Consider the following 18,242-nt stretch of genomic DNA (forward strand, 5'->3'; position numbering starts at 1 on the left):
AATGTCCTGCCCCCCATACATAGCATGAACATTAGAAATGCATTATGTGTATCTGTGCAGTGCTATCATAATATATGTAGTTTATCTTAAGCGTTCCATCGTACTGTAGCCTTCATTCATCATTCCATGGAAGTTTCTAGATGCCTATCTTACTCCTAAATGGCAAATAGCACTCTTTCCCAAACACATTGGTTTAAGCTAAGCGAATTTGAAATATTTTAGCTATTCCTGTAGGCAATTAAAGGTTTACCTGTCTATGTATGATGCTTCGTAGGTAAATAATACTCAGTTTTTAATCTACTCCTTATATCTTTACTATAAATTGAGCTATTTACTAAAGTGTTCAACATTTCTATAGCCTATTGTTGAGACGAAGTATTATATTACGTACAAAATAGTGTTGGAACCTACAAGTGAACTGTATTATTTAACATACATTGGAATCTTTTCAAACCTAGCCTTTTGTGTTGGCGCGTCGCAACGCTCCAACAATATGCCTGCTAAAATCAATTGGTGACGTCACAAGGCGACAATTTAAAAAGGTTCCATTGTATGCCTGAAATATATTTTCCCAATATGGCTGGTCCTATGTTCGGCTATTGACTGATTTAAGTTTGTGAGGTCTATTCACTGAATACACTTATTTCTTAGAGAAAGGGAGGTATATTGAGGCTTGGTTTTATGACAGAAATATTGCTATCAGCCCGGCCCAATTCGCCTTACGTCACCTGGCTTTCTCCCTACTTTCTTTCAGTAATAAAATTTGATGTCATGAAATCACTTTCGTTCATTCTTTTACTAAATTCAAACTGTTCCAAACTTGAAACAGTCAACACTACCATAGACTAGCCTACACCACAAAGCCAACACCTCAAAAGAGTTCCGTATCTTATACAGAGAGTTCGAGGTTCCTTCCCGCCATTTCCCGGGTCAAACGCACGTGTGGCGAGTAGCTGGCTGGTTGCAACGTGGCCGTGTGAGGGCTCGTGAGGAGTTGTACTGTCATGTGGCGCGGGCTCTGACCCTCATTGTCGTCGTGGCTCGCGATAGACTGCTGAGGGATGAGCCACTGTCCGTCATCGCTGGGGCCAAGTCTTTGCTTCAAGGATTGCATAGGTAAGGAATTCTAATCAAATCAAAAAAATCGTAGATAAAGCTCCTAGACTTAAACCCTTTTGTTCTCTCAGGCATCGAACTCTTCGGTCTATCCTGAAAGCTCTTGTTAAGTGCCTGGTCTTTTTGGAGTTCTTGAATTAAATAATAACTGCCGTGTTTTCTTTACAGACTTCTTGACTTGGCGTTTGGAATGCCGTCTTTAGAAGCTCGCGACCTGGACAAGAAGATTAGAGAAGAAAGGTCACGTTATTTAGTAGCTGAGCTGATATGTAAGGTATGAAACCATTTGACACCTCAAGTTTGTGCAAAATGTTTTTTTTTTTATTGTCCTGAAGTCAATAGAAGCGAACTTTGAACAAACAAAGTTTCTGGACAATATCTGTACGCACAAATGGGCAAGGAGTTCCTATGCCTAACTTCAGACATGCAAACTTATTTGCTGAGAACTGTCAGATTTTGGTAACAGTTTTTTGACGTTTCTCCTATTCTTGTTTAAGCCGGAACATCAGGAGGACATAACAGCATTAGCGGCGTGGGTGACGCGGGCGATGCGTCGCGCGGCCGCCGAGAAGACTGACGCGCGAGAGCCGCCGCGCCCCGCGCCGCCCGTGCCCTGTCTCTACACCACGCCGCAGAGAACACAGGTATGTCACGTCACTCTACTGGCCACCAGGAGCTTATAGGATGGTGGACTGTGACGTCAGCACTGACCTGCCGCTACACCACGCCGCAGAGGACACAGGTATGTCAAGTCACTGATGTACTAAGACCTTAGTGGATGGTGAACTGTGACATCACAGTCCTGCCACTGCACCACCACAGCGAACACGGGTATGTGCCGTCACTGATGTATTAGGACCTTATTGAATGGTGGACTGTGACGTCACAAGAACTTTATCACTACACCTCCTCTCAACGGACAGAGGTATGTGACTTCGCTGAAGGCCATAGCGGGAGCTTATAGGCCTGTGGTTTATGACGTCACCCGCCCATTATTGTACCAGGACTGCACAGGCTTGTGGTTTGTGACGTCATAACATTCGTCCTCGCTGTGCCAGGAGTCAATGAGTTCTTTAGATTGAGACGTCACTCCGCCCGTTTTTCTTATACCAGGGCTGCAGTTTTATATTGTAATGTCACTGTAGCTTCTTACTATGCTACCTTATTCTCTTGTATCGTACTTCGATAAACAATACAATTCTCAAGTTACAATAATTTCCATCCCATTCCAGGTGGATTTACGCCTCTACAGACGTGAGCTAGTGCGTCGTGCGGCGAGTACACTGCAAGCGCTGTTGGAACGCGAGGCTCGCGGCTGGTTCCTACACTTTAGAGAGCGCCGAGCTGCCCAGCTCGCCAGTCAGAAGATGCCTATGAAGGATATTGAAGAGGTTTGTGGAGATATTTGTTTGATTGGCCATCGCGTAAAATAATGGACACTTTTGTAATGTATAATTTTCACAGCGTTTTCTTCTAAATAATGATGCCTTAACCTTTCCATAAATGTTTAATTGTTATCATATGATTTATGGCATGTTTCTATATACCTTTATGCGGGATGTAGCAATTCATTATCCCTTAAAAAATAATAGATAAGGTGCTCAAATTATAATAGCCATAAAGGTGCAAAGAACAGTTAACGTTGCAATTATTATATAAGTATGTAATTTCTTTTTGTACATTAAATACAATGTAATCAAACGGCGCTATTCGGTCAAAGGGCAAGCTGTTTGATTGAACGGCTATTTTAACCTATTATTTACTTATACTATGTACTTACCAGTCTCAGTCAACAATTGAACTAGTTACTCATTTCTGTAGTTAGCCCATCGCCTTGTTTTAACCCATATAACTATTCCTACAGGAGGTACGTGAAGCTGCAATGCGTGAGTACGTGTCGCGAGTGTGCGCGGCGGTGCTGGCCAGCGAACCGCTCGCCGCGCTAGGACCTGACGTGCCGGCGTTATTGGCGGCCCAGCTTCGGGCCTCTGCTATTGTTACCAGGTATTACTGAGATAGACTATAGTACTTCAAAATGCACAAATTGCAAATATCAAGCAAAATACGGGTAATTTTTAACCGACTTCCCAAAACAGAGAGGGTTCAATCACATGTTTGTATCAATTCACATGTTTGTAATTTTTATATTTGGTCGCCCGTATATTTGAGACGTTTACCAACCGATTTGAACAATACTTTTTTTTCTAGTAAGAATAATTCTAATTAGTCTCCCTAAAATGTTGTATTTGTGGTCATTTTAATGTCTGGTCTTTGTATCAATGAAAATTCATTGAAAACGATAAAAAATCTGATCCCACTAATTCATTGACACTATTCCCAGGGCCGAAGAAGGAGTCCGCAGAAAACTAGAAGCGAGCTTAGCAACAGCCGAAGCGCGAATATGTGCAAGCCATCCCATCCTCTTCCGCGCCGACGCGTGGCGCAAGGAGAAGTTAGCCGCTGCAGCGCTGCGCTTGAAGAACGAGCTGCGCTGGATGCCCATGGAGGACGCCGCTGCAGCGATGCAAGCGCACAAGCTGCATCAGCATCGTTACTTCTTGCTGAGGGATCTAGCGTTCCTGAGGGATCGGGAGCCGCTGCTTATGAAGGTAATTTTTAGAAGTAGAAATAAATATAAATATGAAAACTATGATTTTTTATTACGGAAAATGGGATATTGAACTATGTATTCAGTAGGTGTGACGGAACCATAAAAGCAGTTATGCAGGATAGTCCGGGACTATTCCCAAAACTTTTTGACTTTGTGGCAATCGAATCACTAAGATCGAAATTAGTTTTTCTTTTTTAATATCGAAATTATCACGTTTTGAAATGTATTTTTTATATACCCTATCTTTAGTACCAATACTAAATGGAAAACAGACATGGATGATCATGCGGTGTTGTGTCACGTTGTTCAGGAGTTGCGCAGCGCGGTATCTCCTACGCGATCATTCACATGGGCTCGTCGTATCTGGCGACCAGCTCGCTGGGTGGTCACCCGACACTTCCGAGGCCGGCGGGAACGAGTGCCCACAGTACTGTCGACAAGAGCCACTTCCATAGTGACGCCGCGGTCCGACCCATCGCAGCCCGTGTTCCTGGTGTCAAGAGACCGTGCCCGCAGCACCAGCACGAGATGGCCCGCCTGGCGACTGCTCAACCTCGCACACAGGTACTGAGTCCAGGGCTGCGGGATTGTTCTAAAGAGTTATTTATTTAAATACTTCTTGCACAAAGGTAGGTACAATGGCGGACTTAACGCTTTAGACGTTCTCTTTCAGAGTAGATAAATGATAAATCTGAATGCTTGATACTGGTTTGTATATTGTGCCAAAGTTCACATACACATAAATAACATCAGAAGTGAGTGCCCTGAGAAGACTGACTCCTCGCCTGTCTCTGAGTGAGAATGTGCTAACTTAGCAATAGGTACATTGTGTCTCTACACTTTCTTAGGAGATTTTCCATCATGACGTCTCCGATCATCATTTTATTCTCCTGGAGAACATCTTCATATATGACCCCTAACTCCTCAGAGCGTGGTGCTGGTGTTGGAACATAATGTACGTGCTGGGAGTGCTGGTGCCGTGGTGCTCGCCGCTCTCGCTGCGGACTCTGCTCTGCGTCAAGCCCTTCGTGCCCGACTATGAGTTGTCGCAGGTAATTACATAAGGTCACTTAAAAGAGTAACAGAATTAACTTGACTGATTGCGATGTCGCACTGTCTCTACTCTGACTTCATCACTTCTAGGTTCTAGCTGCGCCCGTCATTGCATGAGACAAAATTAGATTACAACTTCAAATAAAACCTGTATCCAAATCGGTTCATCTATTCAAAAACTGTGTGGTGCCATAGTCATGCAAACACACAGAGATAAAAACTTACTTTTTTGCATCTGTGATTAAAAACACATGCACGCACGATATTAGGTGACATCAAAGATATCCTTATAGCCATTATTTCTTTCTATACATGTATTAAGTTACTAAATTTTAATACTCCACTGTTTACCAGGTGAACGGAACACTATTTCCGAAGCGCAGCAGTGAGACGCAGACGATGTGGTCGCGACTGCTCACGCTGTGGCGATACGTGTCCAAAGAGAGGACGCGGTTCGAGACTGAACCTGATACAGGTACTGTTTTATAAGCTTACTTAGGCAGACCTTACATTAAACGCTCGAGAATTCAACATGATTTTTATTTTTTTTTATTTGTTGTTCTTTTGTCTTAAAATAATGTCACTTTCATTTACCGTTTTAATGGAAAAAATGACTTCGTATTTTTCCTGATAAATATTAGCAAAATAAATATACAGCGTGATTTAAAAATCTGTGACATCACACTATGTATTTTCATGTAAGTTTTAACCGTTTCGACAGTTTAATAAAAACTCATTTCCCATGTTTTCCACTAGGTTTACTAGGCAAAGGCCTATCCCGCTGCGCCCACCGCGTGTGGACATACGGCATCGTAGGCGGCGCCGGCTCTCTCCTACTCCTACTCCTACTGCCGCTACTAGTACTCCTAGCATGCACCACGTGCGGGACGCTAGCTGTGCTAGCACCGCTGTGGGCGCCGCCACTGGCGCTGGCGACGCATGCCACTAACGCTGTACTGTATGACCTGGACTGTCCTGATCCGGATCGACTCAATAGGTGAGTGTAATGTTGTATATAAGCCACATGACTACTGCCGCTACTAGTACTCCTAGCATGCACCACGTGCGGGACGCTAGCTGTGCTAGCACCGCTGTGGGCGCCGCCACTGGCGCTGGCGACGCATGCCACTAACGCTGTACTGTATGACCTGGACTGTCCTGATCCGGATCGACTCAATAGGTGAGTGTAATGTTGTATATAAGCCACATGACTACTGCCGCTACTAGTACTCCTAGCATGCACCACGTGCGGGACGCTAGCTGTGCTAGCACCGCTGTGGGCGCCGCCACTGGCGCTGGCGACGCATGCCACTAACGCTGTACTGTATGACCTGGACTGTCCTGATCCGGATCGACTCAATAGGTGAGTGTAATGTTGTATATAAGCCACATGACTACTGCCGCTACTAGTACTCCTAGCATGCACCACGTGCGGGACGCTAGCTGTGCTAGCACCGCTGTGGGCGCCGCCACTGGCGCTGGCGACGCATGCCACTAACGCTGTACTGTATGACCTGGACTGTCCTGATCCGGATCGACTCAATAGGTGAGTGTAATGTTGTATATAAGCCACATGACTACTGCCGCTACTAGTACTCTAGCATGCACCACGTGCGGGACGCTAGCTGTGCTAGCACCGCTGTGGGCGCCGCCACTGGCGCTGGCGACGCATGCCACTAACGCTGTACTGTATGACCTGGACTGTCCTGATCCGGATCGACTCAATAGGTGAGTGTAATGTTGTATATAAGCCACATGACTACTGCCGCTACTAGTACTCTAGCATGCACCACGTGCGGGACGCTAGCTGTGCTAGCACCGCTGTGGGCGCCGCCACTGGCGCTGGCGACGCATGCCACTAACGCTGTACTGTATGACCTGGACTGTCCTGATCCGGATCGACTCAATAGGTGAGTGTAATGTTGTATATAAGCCACATGACTACTGCCGCTACTAGTACTCCTAGCATGCACCACGTGCGGGACGCTAGCTGTGCTAGCACCGCTGTGGGCGCCGCCACTGGCGCTGGCGACGCATGCCACTAACGCTGTACTGTATGACCTGGACTGTCCTGATCCGGATCGACTCAATAGGTGAGTGTAATGTTGTATATAAGCCACATGACTACTGCCGCTACTAGTACTCTAGCATGCACCACGTGCGGGACGCTAGCTGTGCTAGCACCGCTGTGGGCGCCGCCACTGGCGCTGGCGACGCATGCCACTAACGCTGTACTGTATGACCTGGACTGTCCTGATCCGGATCGACTCAATAGGTGAGTGTAATGTTGTATATAAGCCACATGACTACTGCCGCTACTAGTACTCTAGCATGCACCACGTGCGGGACGCTAGCTGTGCTAGCACCGCTGTGGGCGCCGCCACTGGCGCTGGCGACGCATGCCACTAACGCTGTACTGTATGACCTGGACTGTCCTGATCCGGATCGACTCAATAGGTGAGTGTAATGTTGTATATAAGCCACATGACTACTGCCGCTACTAGTACTCCTAGCATGCACCACGTGCGGGACGCTAGCTGTGCTAGCACCGCTGTGGGCGCCGCCACTGGCGCTGGCGACGCATGCCACTAACGCTGTACTGTATGACCTGGACTGTCCTGATCCGGATCGACTCAATAGGTGAGTGTAATGTTGTATATAAGCCACATTACTACTGCCGCTACTAGTACTCCTAGCATGCACCACGTGCGGGACGCTAGCTGTGCTAGCACCGCTGTGGGCGCCGCCACTGGCGCTGGCGACGCATGCCACTAACGCTGTACTGTATGACCTGGACTGTCCTGATCCGGATCGACTCAATAGGTGAGTGTAATGTTGTATATAAGCCACATGACTACTGCCGCTACTAGTACTCTAGCATGCACCACGTGCGGGACGCTAGCTGTGCTAGCACCGCTGTGGGCGCCGCCACTGGCGCTGGCGACGCATGCCACTAACGCTGTACTGTATGACCTGGACTGTCCTGATCCGGATCGACTCAATAGGTGAGTGTAATGTTGTATATAAGCCACATGACTACTGCCGCTACTAGTACTCCTAGCATGCACCACGTGCGGGACGCTAGCTGTGCTAGCACCGCTGTGGGCGCCGCCACTGGCGCTGGCGACGCATGCCACTAACGCTGTACTGTATGACCTGGACTGTCCTGATCCGGATCGACTCAATAGGTGAGTGTAATGTTGTATATAAGCCACATGACTACTGCCGCTACTAGTACTCCTAGCATGCACCACGTGCGGGACGCTAGCTGTGCTAGCACCGCTGTGGGCGCCGCCACTGGCGCTGGCGACGCATGCCACTAACGCTGTACTGTATGACCTGGACTGTCCTGATCCGGATCGACTCAATAGGTGAGTGTAATGTTGTATATAAGCCACATGACTACTGCCGCTACTAGTACTCTAGCATGCACCACGTGCGGGACGCTAGCTGTGCTAGCACCGCTGTGGGCGCCGCCACTGGCGCTGGCGACGCATGCCACTAACGCTGTACTGTATGACCTGGACTGTCCTGATCCGGATCGACTCAATAGGTGAGTGTAATGTTGTATATAAGCCACATGACTACTGCCGCTACTAGTACTCCTAGCATGCACCACGTGCGGGACGCTAGCTGTGCTAGCACCGCTGTGGGCGCCGCCACTGGCGCTGGCGACGCATGCCACTAACGCTGTACTGTATGACCTGGACTGTCCTGATCCGGATCGACTCAATAGGTGAGTGTAATGTTGTATATAAGCCACATGACTACTGCCGCTACTAGTACTCTAGCATGCACCACGTGCGGGACGCTAGCTGTGCTAGCACCGCTGTGGGCGCCGCCACTGGCGCTGGCGACGCATGCCACTAACGCTGTACTGTATGACCTGGACTGTCCTGATCCGGATCGACTCAATAGGTGAGTGTAATGTTGTATATAAGCCACATGACTACTGCCGCTACTAGTACTCCTAGCATGCACCACGTGCGGGACGCTAGCTGTGCTAGCACCGCTGTGGGCGCCGCCACTGGCGCTGGCGACGCATGCCACTAACGCTGTACTGTATGACCTGGACTGTCCTGATCCGGATCGACTCAATAGGTGAGTGTAATGTTGTATATAAGCCACATGACTACTGCCGCTACTAGTACTCTAGCATGCACCACGTGCGGGACGCTAGCTGTGCTAGCACCGCTGTGGGCGCCGCCACTGGCGCTGGCGACGCATGCCACTAACGCTGTACTGTATGACCTGGACTGTCCTGATCCGGATCGACTCAATAGGTGAGTGTAATGTTGTATATAAGCCACATGACTACTGCCGCTACTAGTACTCCTAGCATGCACCACGTGCGGGACGCTAGCTGTGCTAGCACCGCTGTGGGCGCCGCCACTGGCGCTGGCGACGCATGCCACTAACGCTGTACTGTATGACCTGGACTGTCCTGATCCGGATCGACTCAATAGGTGAGTGTAATGTTGTATATAAGCCACATGACTACTGCCGCTACTAGTACTCTAGCATGCACCACGTGCGGGACGCTAGCTGTGCTAGCACCGTGGGCGCCGCCACTGGCGCTGGCGACGCATGCCACTAACGCTGTACTGTATGACCTGGACTGTCCTGATCCGGATCGACTCAATAGGTGAGTGTAATGTTGTATATAAGCCACATGACTACTGCCGCTACTAGTACTCCTAGCATGCACCACGTGCGGGACGCTAGCTGTGATCGACTGAATAGGTAAGTGCATGTCCAAGGTTAATTTTATGAACCCTACAAGTGGGGCCTAGCAACCCCAGTGGGGCCCAAGGCCTGCCGGGGCTGCGGGATTGTTTGAAAGAGTTACCGCGGCCCTGGTACATAAAAGGCCTACAAAAGAACACATAACGTCACAAAAAAATTAAACCCCTATTATTTTCGTTGTTATTTGTTTGTAGGAAAAAAGAAAAATACGTGTCTTTTATTTTAAAATAGACTAATTACTATAATTAATTCAACAAACATTGGTTGCTGTAGTTTACTTATTCGTTATGTTGTTACAGATGGTTCGTCCTGCTAGAAGTATTACTATGGCGAGTGGGAGTATTAGGCGTACTACAGATTGTCGCCGCGTTGGTGTGCGCCCTGCTTCTTTGTCCGCTTGGCGCGCTTCTACTGCTCGTCGGTAAGTTTGTACTCTTACTTTGGAAAACTCAAATATACTTTACTTTAAGTTTGTACCGCCGAACTTAAAAGTATTTTTGTCGCATATTAACCTAAGTGTGATGGCGTGTGTGATGTTTGATCAGTTTTTTAAATTAAGTAGTATATCAGTATTTGACTGTGAGTTACTTGAAGAAAAGTAAGACGGAGAGCTTACATTTTCTTGTATATAAAGAAACTTGAAGTTAGATATACAGTATTGTAAGGGTGCGTCCACATCTGGCGAGTGCGCAGCTCGATCAAAAATTTACAAATGCACGCGCGCAGTTCGCGGGCAGCTCGCAAACGTCTCGCGAGCTGTGCATTCGCCAGAGTTGGACGAACCCTAATATACATGGCTCGGAAACGCGCGCTGTTGTCGCGTGTTTCTGAAGGCCGGCCTTAGTAGCTTTACAAACCAGTTTTTGCGTTGTTATGTAGGTGGTGTATCATGGTGGGGTGTCCGCGGCGCGTGGGAGGCGGCGGCGTGGCGCGGCGTGCTGGCGCGCGGCGCCCGCGTGCCCGCGCACGACTCCGCCTTCTGCCGGCGCGTGCGCGGCCCGGGGCTGCACGCCACCACCTACTATCAGCTCACGTGAGTACTGCACTGCGTGCCCGCGTGCCCGCGCACGACTCCGCCTTCTGCCGGCGCGTGCGCGGCCCGGGGCTGCACGCCACCACCTACTATCAGCTCACGTGAGTACTGCACTGCGTGCCCGCGTGCCCGCGCACGACTCCGCCTTCTGCCGGCGCGGCCCGGGGCTGCACGCCACCACCTACTATCAGCTCACGTGAGTACTGCACTGCGTGCCCGCGTGCCCGCGCACGACTCCGCCTTCTGCCGGCGCGGCCCGGGCTGCACGCCACCACCTACTATCAGCTCACGTGGTGCTGCACTGCGTGCCCGCGTGCCCGCGCACGACTCCGCCTTCTGCCGGCGCGTGCGCGGCCCGGGGCTGCACGCCACCACCTACTATCAGCTCACGTGAGTACTGCACTGCGTGCCCGCGTGCCCGCGCACGACTCCGCCTTCTGCCGGCGCGTGCGCGGCCCGGGGCTGCACGCCACCACCTATCAGCTCACGTGTGCTGCACTGCGTGCCCGCGCCCGCGCACGACTCCGCCTTCGCCGATGCGCGGCCGGGCTGCACGCCACCACCTACTATCAGCTCACGTGGTGCTGCACTGCGCCCGCGTGCCGCGCACGACTCCGCCTTCTGCCGGCGCGTGCGCGGCCCGGGGCTGCACGCCACCACCTACTATCAGCTCACGTGAGTACTGCACTGCGTGCCCGCGTGCCCGCGCACGACTCCGCCTTCTGCCGGCGCGTGCGCGGCCCGGGGCTGCACGCCACCACCTACTATCAGCTCACGTGAGTACTGCACTGCGTGCCCGCGTGCCCGCGCACGACTCCGCCTTCTGCCGGCGCGTGCGCGGCCCGGGGCTGCACGCCACCACCTACTATCAGCTCACGTGAGTACTGCACTTGCGTTTACTTCGCTTACTAGCTCGCACACAGTACTCGTGACGTTTTCTTAATGACGGTTCACAATTAAATTCCTTACACGCATGTACGTATAATGGCACATACCCCTCCTGAACCTCCGTCACCCGCAAACACCTAAAATTGATTTGAGCGCAGCGACTCGCGAAATGTTCCATGTCAACAAAAAGTTTCCCGAGCACTACACCTATCTAAATCCCATTAATTCCTAGAAGATCTTCACCAATCACGTGACCGCAAGTCTCATACAACTACCCATGTGTACAGGAGCGGTCAGGCGCTAGCAGCGGTGTGTGCTCGTGCAGAACTAGAAGCGCTGTCCACGTGGCAAGCCGAACTAGAGCATGCCATAGAGCGTCCGCTCAGAGACTACGAGCATTTCGTGCAAGCGTGCTTCGGACCGTTCTCTGTGCAGATCGCTAAGGTCAGTGTTGATCATCAATTTATTTGTGTAACTTGTTTTGTGTGTTTGCGTGTTATGTTATGTGCTGAAATTGAACATACCTCCGAGACTGTTTTAACTTTGATTATTGATAGACTTTGATTGTCTGTCGTCAACAAATGAAATCGTTGAAAATAAAAACAAAGGCGGATAATAGAAACCGACTTTCGTAAATTTCACATTATTTCCTGATAGATTTGCAGCTTTATTCAAAGAAATTGATACATTATTATACATAATTTCTTACAGACGGGAGCATACAAGCAATTAGAAAAGGAGTGTGGCTCACTAACAGCGACGTTACGTGAGAAAGTGAGCGCGCGACGCAGAGAGCTCGCGCTCGGCCTCAGTGACACAGCTCGCGCTAGAGTTAGACTTACCTCGCACGATCTTAGAGTAAGTACCTATATAGTATATACAAACAATTAGACAAGGAGTGTGGCTCACTAACAGCGACGTTACGTGAGAAAGTGAGCGCGCGACGCAGAGAGCTCGCGCTCGGCCTCAGTGACACAGCTCGCGCTAGAGTTAGACTTACCTCGCACGATCTTAGAGTAAGTACCTATATAGTATATACAAACAATTAGACAAGGAGTGTGGCTCACTAACAGCGACGTTACGTGAGAAAGTGAGCGCGCGACGCAGAGAGCTCGCGCTCGGCCTCAGTGACACAGCTCGCGCTAGAGTTAGACTTACCTCGCACGATCTTAGAGTAAGTACCTATATAGTATATACAAACAATTAGACAAGGAGTGTGGCTCACTAACAGCGACGTTACGTGAGAAAGTGAGCGCGCGACGCAGAGAGCTCGCGCTCGGCCTCAGTGACACAGCTCGCGCTAGAGTTAGACTTACCTCGCACGATCTTAGAGTAAGTACCTATATAGTATATACAAACAATTAGACAAGGAGTGTGGCTCACTAACAGCGACGTTACGTGAGAAAGTGAGCGCGCGACGCAGAGAGCTCGCGCTCGGCCTCAGTGACACAGCTCGCGCTAGAGTTAGACTTACCTCGCACGATCTTAGAGTAAGTACCTATATAGTATATACAAACAATTAGACAAGGAGTGTGGCTCACTAACAGCGACGTTACGTGAGAAAGTGAGCGCGCGACGCAGAGAGCTCGCGCTCGGCCTCAGTGACACAGCTCGCGCTAGAGTTAGACTTACCTCGCACGATCTTAGAGTAAGTACCTATATAGTATATACAAACAATTAGACAAGGAGTGTGGCTCACTAACAGCGACGTTACGTGAGAAAGTGAGCGCGCGACGCAGAGAGCTCGCGCTCGGCCTCAGTGACACAGCTCGCGCTAGAGTTAGACTTACCTCGCACGATCTTAGAGTAAGTACCTATATAGTATATACAAACAATTAGACAAGGAGTGTGGCTCACTAACAGCGACGTTACGTGAGAAAGTGAGCGCGCGACGCAGAGAGCTCGCGCTCGGCCTCAGTGACACAGCTCGCGCTAGAGTTAGACTTACCTCGCACGATCTTAGAGTAAGTAAATATATGTATTTAAATTAATATTTTTTAGGTAAATAATACACATATAGCAAGTATTAATACTTCGCCTTTGAATTAAATTATACATGTAATAATAATTTTGAACAGCATTTTGGAGTTTTGACGAGCATTTTCAGCCAAGAAATTGAAAAAAAAAAAACTTAGTTTTTCAGTTCTTTCAACCACGTATATCTTATCTAAAACAGGGAATTTTCTCTTTATTTAAGTTTTTTACGTAACAACAATTGTAATTAGTTCTATTTTTGAAAACGATGATGTTTCCGACTACTAAGTTCAGTCGGAATATCCACTTTTCATGTTCGTAATATCGTTCCTTGGCGTGGTGTATTTGCTTTTGAATAACGGCCTCCGATTGGTCGACGAACCTGGACGCTTCGCTCGACCGTACGATCTAGTGAAAACTAGTAGCATGCACGCTACAACGCACGCTCAAACGTTCCGCTGTTCCGAATTTGAATCCTCAGACGTGTGGTCGCGTTGGAGCCTGGAACAGAAGTAAAGCGTGCGGCGCTTGCGAGTCGCGGTCATCGTCCCGCTTGTCTCGCGCGCCCTTCTTGCAGTGGTTGTTATTTCGATCATAAACGCGCTCCCACATTGGGCGCGATAGCTGTGCAGTTTTGTAGCAACATTATGCCGATAGGTTATAATATTTTAATAGATTTGTGCATAAAAACAGTGTAATAGTATCTTATTATTTTATTTGTTTTCCACAGCGTTGTGTACAGGCGTGTGCACAGGAGTTGTCCCGCGCTTGCGGCGGGGCGGCGCGGTCGGACGAGTGGTGGGCGGCGCGCGGGCTCGACGTGGCCGACTGGCATGCGCTCGCTGCTAACACACTGGTAGAGGTATGTACACATGTGTGTACTGCACAGCGCCGTGCTGCGTGTGCATAGGAGCTATGCGTGGTCGACCATCCCAACTACGACCTACTACGTATCGACCGCGCCAAGCCACCGATCTGCTCGACTTTGACTTAGTCAAGAGCTTTAGGCTGATTTTACAGCCATGCTGACGCATCATCAGCGCTAACAGCTATGCGTCATTCAAAAACGCTTTGTAGAGTGTCATATATTTTTGGCCGTCGGCGCTGATGGTCAGCGCATGGTCAGCGTGACGTAAAACCGGGCTTACTACACAGCTCGTTTTATATATGAGATATTCACAATAATGTGGTCCCCTCAGGTGTTCGACACGGAGGTGCTAGTCGCGCTGGAGGCGCACGAGGCGCGGCTGGCGCTGGAGCGCGGCGAGGCGGAGCGCGCGTGGGCGGCGCGCTGCGGGCGCGACGCCGCGCCGCCCGACGTGCTGGCCGAGCGAGACGACTGGGGCGCCGCTACACGTAACACAAGCATACTTACTTACGTACAACTCCCAAATAAAGGATTGCATTTAAGCAGTGCGTAAAAAATCTAATGTTTCGGAATATAATACAAAACATATCTGCATTATCAATATTTGTTTTTTTTTTTTTCATATTTTTATTCGCCCTAAAATGCGCAAAATATGGACACTCGCTATTCTTACGCGCTTCGAGCTGCGCTCGTGTCAGTTAAACGGGTTTCGCGTTACCACCTACTATGACGACTGTGATCATTCAATTGATTACATCTTTCGTTATCAATAACATTTTTTTCTTGTACTAAAACACGATAAAATAAACATATCTATAAAACGTATTTAACTATAAGTTAGCAAAGTTTGCGCACTGTTTAAAATGCAATCCTGTATATCAAGTTCACTACTAACGCGAGCCTCTCTTCACAGCGTCAGGAGTGTGGTGTGAATGGGGCGGTAGTGCCTTGCCCCGGGTGTCGCTGCCGACGCTGGAGGCGGTGGCGTTCAGTCCGCGGGCGCCACTGCACCCGCCCGTGCCGCACCCCGCCGCTGTGGCTCTCGTGTTGCACAACCGGTATGTAATATGATATAGTATGTGCATAAACATAATGTAGCCAACAAGTAAAAAACATAGTTCATTAATCACCATTATGCATTCAATGTGACAAACATGTCATTCATAGTGACGTAGCACCCGCTTTTGAGATTAACGTATCAACCCAGGTATATCTACACCCTGTGCAAAACCATTTCTAGTTATGAAACATATTTCCAAGATGTGACCATTGAAGCACCGGTCTTTCAAGTTCAAACTGTGGTTAAAATTAGAAAAAAAATGTTTCTTTCAGGGAGTCTGACAACCCAGTGCCGCTGGACTCGGAGCTGTGCGCCGAGATACTGCGCAGTCTAGAGGACGCGCCCGACTGCGATGATAAACATGGTAATCATAAATCTGTCACATATTATGTCCACATAATTGGTTATTCTAAAAAAAACTTTTCTTGCTGCCCTGTTCCTTATTTATTTGTGCCGCCGAAACGAGCCAGTCCACTATATATGGGTATTTGAGTATAATGGTGTATGTTACCGTGCCTCAGACTCGGTGGAGCGTTACCGCGGCGGCGGCAGCTCGGGCTCCAGCTCCGGCAGCGAGGGCTCGCCCGACGACGACCAGCACGACCTCGCGCCGCCGCCAGCGTTACCCACGCCTGACGACTCGCTCTGCAGGTATGTATCATGTGTATGTTACACTCAGACGACGACCAGCACGACCTCGCGCCGCCGCCAGCGTTACCCACGCCTGACGACTCGCTCTGCAGGTATGTATCATGTGTATGTTACACTCAGACGACGACCAGCACGACCTCGCGCCGCCGCCAGCGTTACCCACGCCTGACGACTCGCTCTGCAGGTATGTATCATGTGTATGTTACACTCAGACGACGACCAGCACGACCTCGCGCCGCCGCCAGCGTTACCCACGCCTGACGACTCGCTCTGCAGGTATGTATCGCCTGACGACTCGCTCTGCAGGTATGTATCATGTGTATGTTACACTCAGACGACGACCAGCACGACCTCGCGCCGCCGCCAGCGTTACCCACGCCTGACGACTCGCTCTGCAGGTATGTATCATGTGTATGTTACACTCAGACGACGACCAGCACGACCTCGCGCCGCCGCCAGCGTTACCCACGCCTGACGACTCGCTCTGCAGGTATGTATCATGTGTATGTTACACTCAGACGACGACCAGCACGACCTCGCGCCGCCGCCAGCGTTACCCACGCCTGACGACTCGCTCTGCAGGTATGTATCATGTGTATGTTACACTCAGACGACGACCAGCACGACCTCGCGCCGCCGCCAGCGTTACCCACGCCTGACGACTCGCTCTGCAGGTATGTATCATGTGTATGTTACACTCAGACGAGGTGGAATAGCTCAGGCTCTACATACATACAGGTCAACCTGAGAACCTCATTTTTGAAGTCTGTATGAGAGTCCATTGTTATGTCTGTCAGGGTGGGCAGCGGCGCGATGTGTCGCTGGACGCTGACGGGGCGCGGCGTGCGGCTGCGCGCGGACCTGGCGTCGCCCGAGGACGTCACGCTCGACACCGAGCGGCACCACGGCACCTCCGTCTGAACACTGCCTTACACAACCACGCGTATGACAGCTACGGCTGAACACAACCTACAGAGTAACTCATTGTTAAATTGAACGTGATCTACAAAAAAAAACACATTTGATCAAATTGAATGATGTTGCAAAACCACACGTTATATCGACAAATAACCTTATGAAGACACATTAACCAGACAGATTTTAAGGTAGGTTTTTGAAATGTTGATAATTTGAACAGCTTGGTATAAAAGTTACTCGATTATCGATAATGACAGCATCCAAGTTTCTGAAAAAATATGAAATTCTATATTGTAGGCTTCAAGAGAAATGTCCAATTAATATTTGTACCAAATTAACATCTGCCCAAAAAAGTAGAAAAAAACTTTATTGACGTTTTCATCATCCAAATACGTTCAAAAATGAATACAGGTTTAACTCTCTAGTTGCATCAACCATTTTGTTGAAATGACGATGGCAATTTAGTATAGTGATACAGCTTCACAAAAATATGTAATTATTTCGTTTTTTTTTTTCTTTTAAAGTTGCAGACTTGAGATTATTAGTTAACGTTTTTTTATATGGACGATTTAATCCGTAGTTGATAAGCAAGTACCGAAATCAATTTTGAGAGATTTTTATGTTTATTATTTCAAATATTAATATTAAATGTTGGCAGCTGAATTGTATTGTTAAAGATAAAGTTAAATGATAAACTTTGAAGTGGTTCTTTCGATAAAAAAATGACAGACAGACATGCACAATGCACAATTTTTTTAGTGACTCTCTCATTATTTTATTACCTTCCAGTGTAAAAAATAGGTCGTGATGTTAATATCCTTACAGAAAGAGATTATCCGCCTATATTTACTTCGTAAAAGTATCTGTAGCCATGAAAACGAAACCACTAACCTATACTGATTTTTAAATATACTTAAACGACATTTTCAACATAACTACATTTTCAAAACAATTCATAATTTTGTTCTTCTTCTGTCGAAAATCAAAAAATATTTTTGAGTAAGATTAGAGATGGAGGGATTTGTAGTTAAGTGTCAATTAAAGTGTATCGATCTCAGACTGAGAATGAGTAAAGAAAATCTCAAATAACGCTACTCAAAATAAACTAAAAACTACTAGATAAGTATAACTAACAAATTGACTGTCTAATGCCAACTATCTCTTAACGTTTCCCTAAGTGTCACTTAGAATAAGGGCTCCCCCAATACTTAAAGGTTACACTTAAACTTTGGAGAAAACAAAATTCGTATTAAGTGTTCCTTAGCTGCTCTTAGGGGATCCCTAAATTTAGGTATTTGTTGGTGAAAATGTGCATAAGTGTCCT

At 48.5% G+C, this 18,242-nt stretch overlaps 1 protein-coding gene across 1 annotated transcript in view; it reads left to right on the top strand.

Moving 5' to 3' along the window:
- The window catches only part of LOC110378268 (uncharacterized), a 28,826-nt gene extending 10,584 nt beyond the window's left edge, over window positions 1-18,242 (top strand). The window contains exons 3-22 of the mRNA XM_064039952.1: window positions 898-1,116; window positions 1,285-1,390; window positions 1,614-1,760; window positions 2,349-2,507; window positions 2,981-3,120; window positions 3,458-3,725; window positions 4,038-4,291; window positions 4,656-4,779; window positions 5,135-5,255; window positions 5,537-5,777; window positions 9,826-9,947; window positions 10,406-10,559; window positions 11,735-11,891; window positions 12,159-12,305; window positions 14,152-14,283; window positions 14,621-14,777; window positions 15,203-15,347; window positions 15,622-15,713; window positions 15,871-16,000; window positions 16,798-18,242. Of these exons, the coding sequence (XP_063896022.1) occupies window positions 898-1,116; window positions 1,285-1,390; window positions 1,614-1,760; window positions 2,349-2,507; window positions 2,981-3,120; window positions 3,458-3,725; window positions 4,038-4,291; window positions 4,656-4,779; window positions 5,135-5,255; window positions 5,537-5,777; window positions 9,826-9,947; window positions 10,406-10,559; window positions 11,735-11,891; window positions 12,159-12,305; window positions 14,152-14,283; window positions 14,621-14,777; window positions 15,203-15,347; window positions 15,622-15,713; window positions 15,871-16,000; window positions 16,798-16,921 (3,139 nt within the window). The 3' untranslated portion in view covers window positions 16,922-18,242. The remainder of the gene's footprint in view (window positions 1-897; window positions 1,117-1,284; window positions 1,391-1,613; window positions 1,761-2,348; window positions 2,508-2,980; window positions 3,121-3,457; window positions 3,726-4,037; window positions 4,292-4,655; window positions 4,780-5,134; window positions 5,256-5,536; window positions 5,778-9,825; window positions 9,948-10,405; window positions 10,560-11,734; window positions 11,892-12,158; window positions 12,306-14,151; window positions 14,284-14,620; window positions 14,778-15,202; window positions 15,348-15,621; window positions 15,714-15,870; window positions 16,001-16,797) is intronic.

The sequence above is a fragment of the Helicoverpa armigera genome, chromosome 2 (genome assembly GCF_030705265.1).
Source record: "Helicoverpa armigera isolate CAAS_96S chromosome 2, ASM3070526v1, whole genome shotgun sequence".
NCBI lineage: Eukaryota > Metazoa > Arthropoda > Insecta > Lepidoptera > Noctuidae > Helicoverpa > Helicoverpa armigera.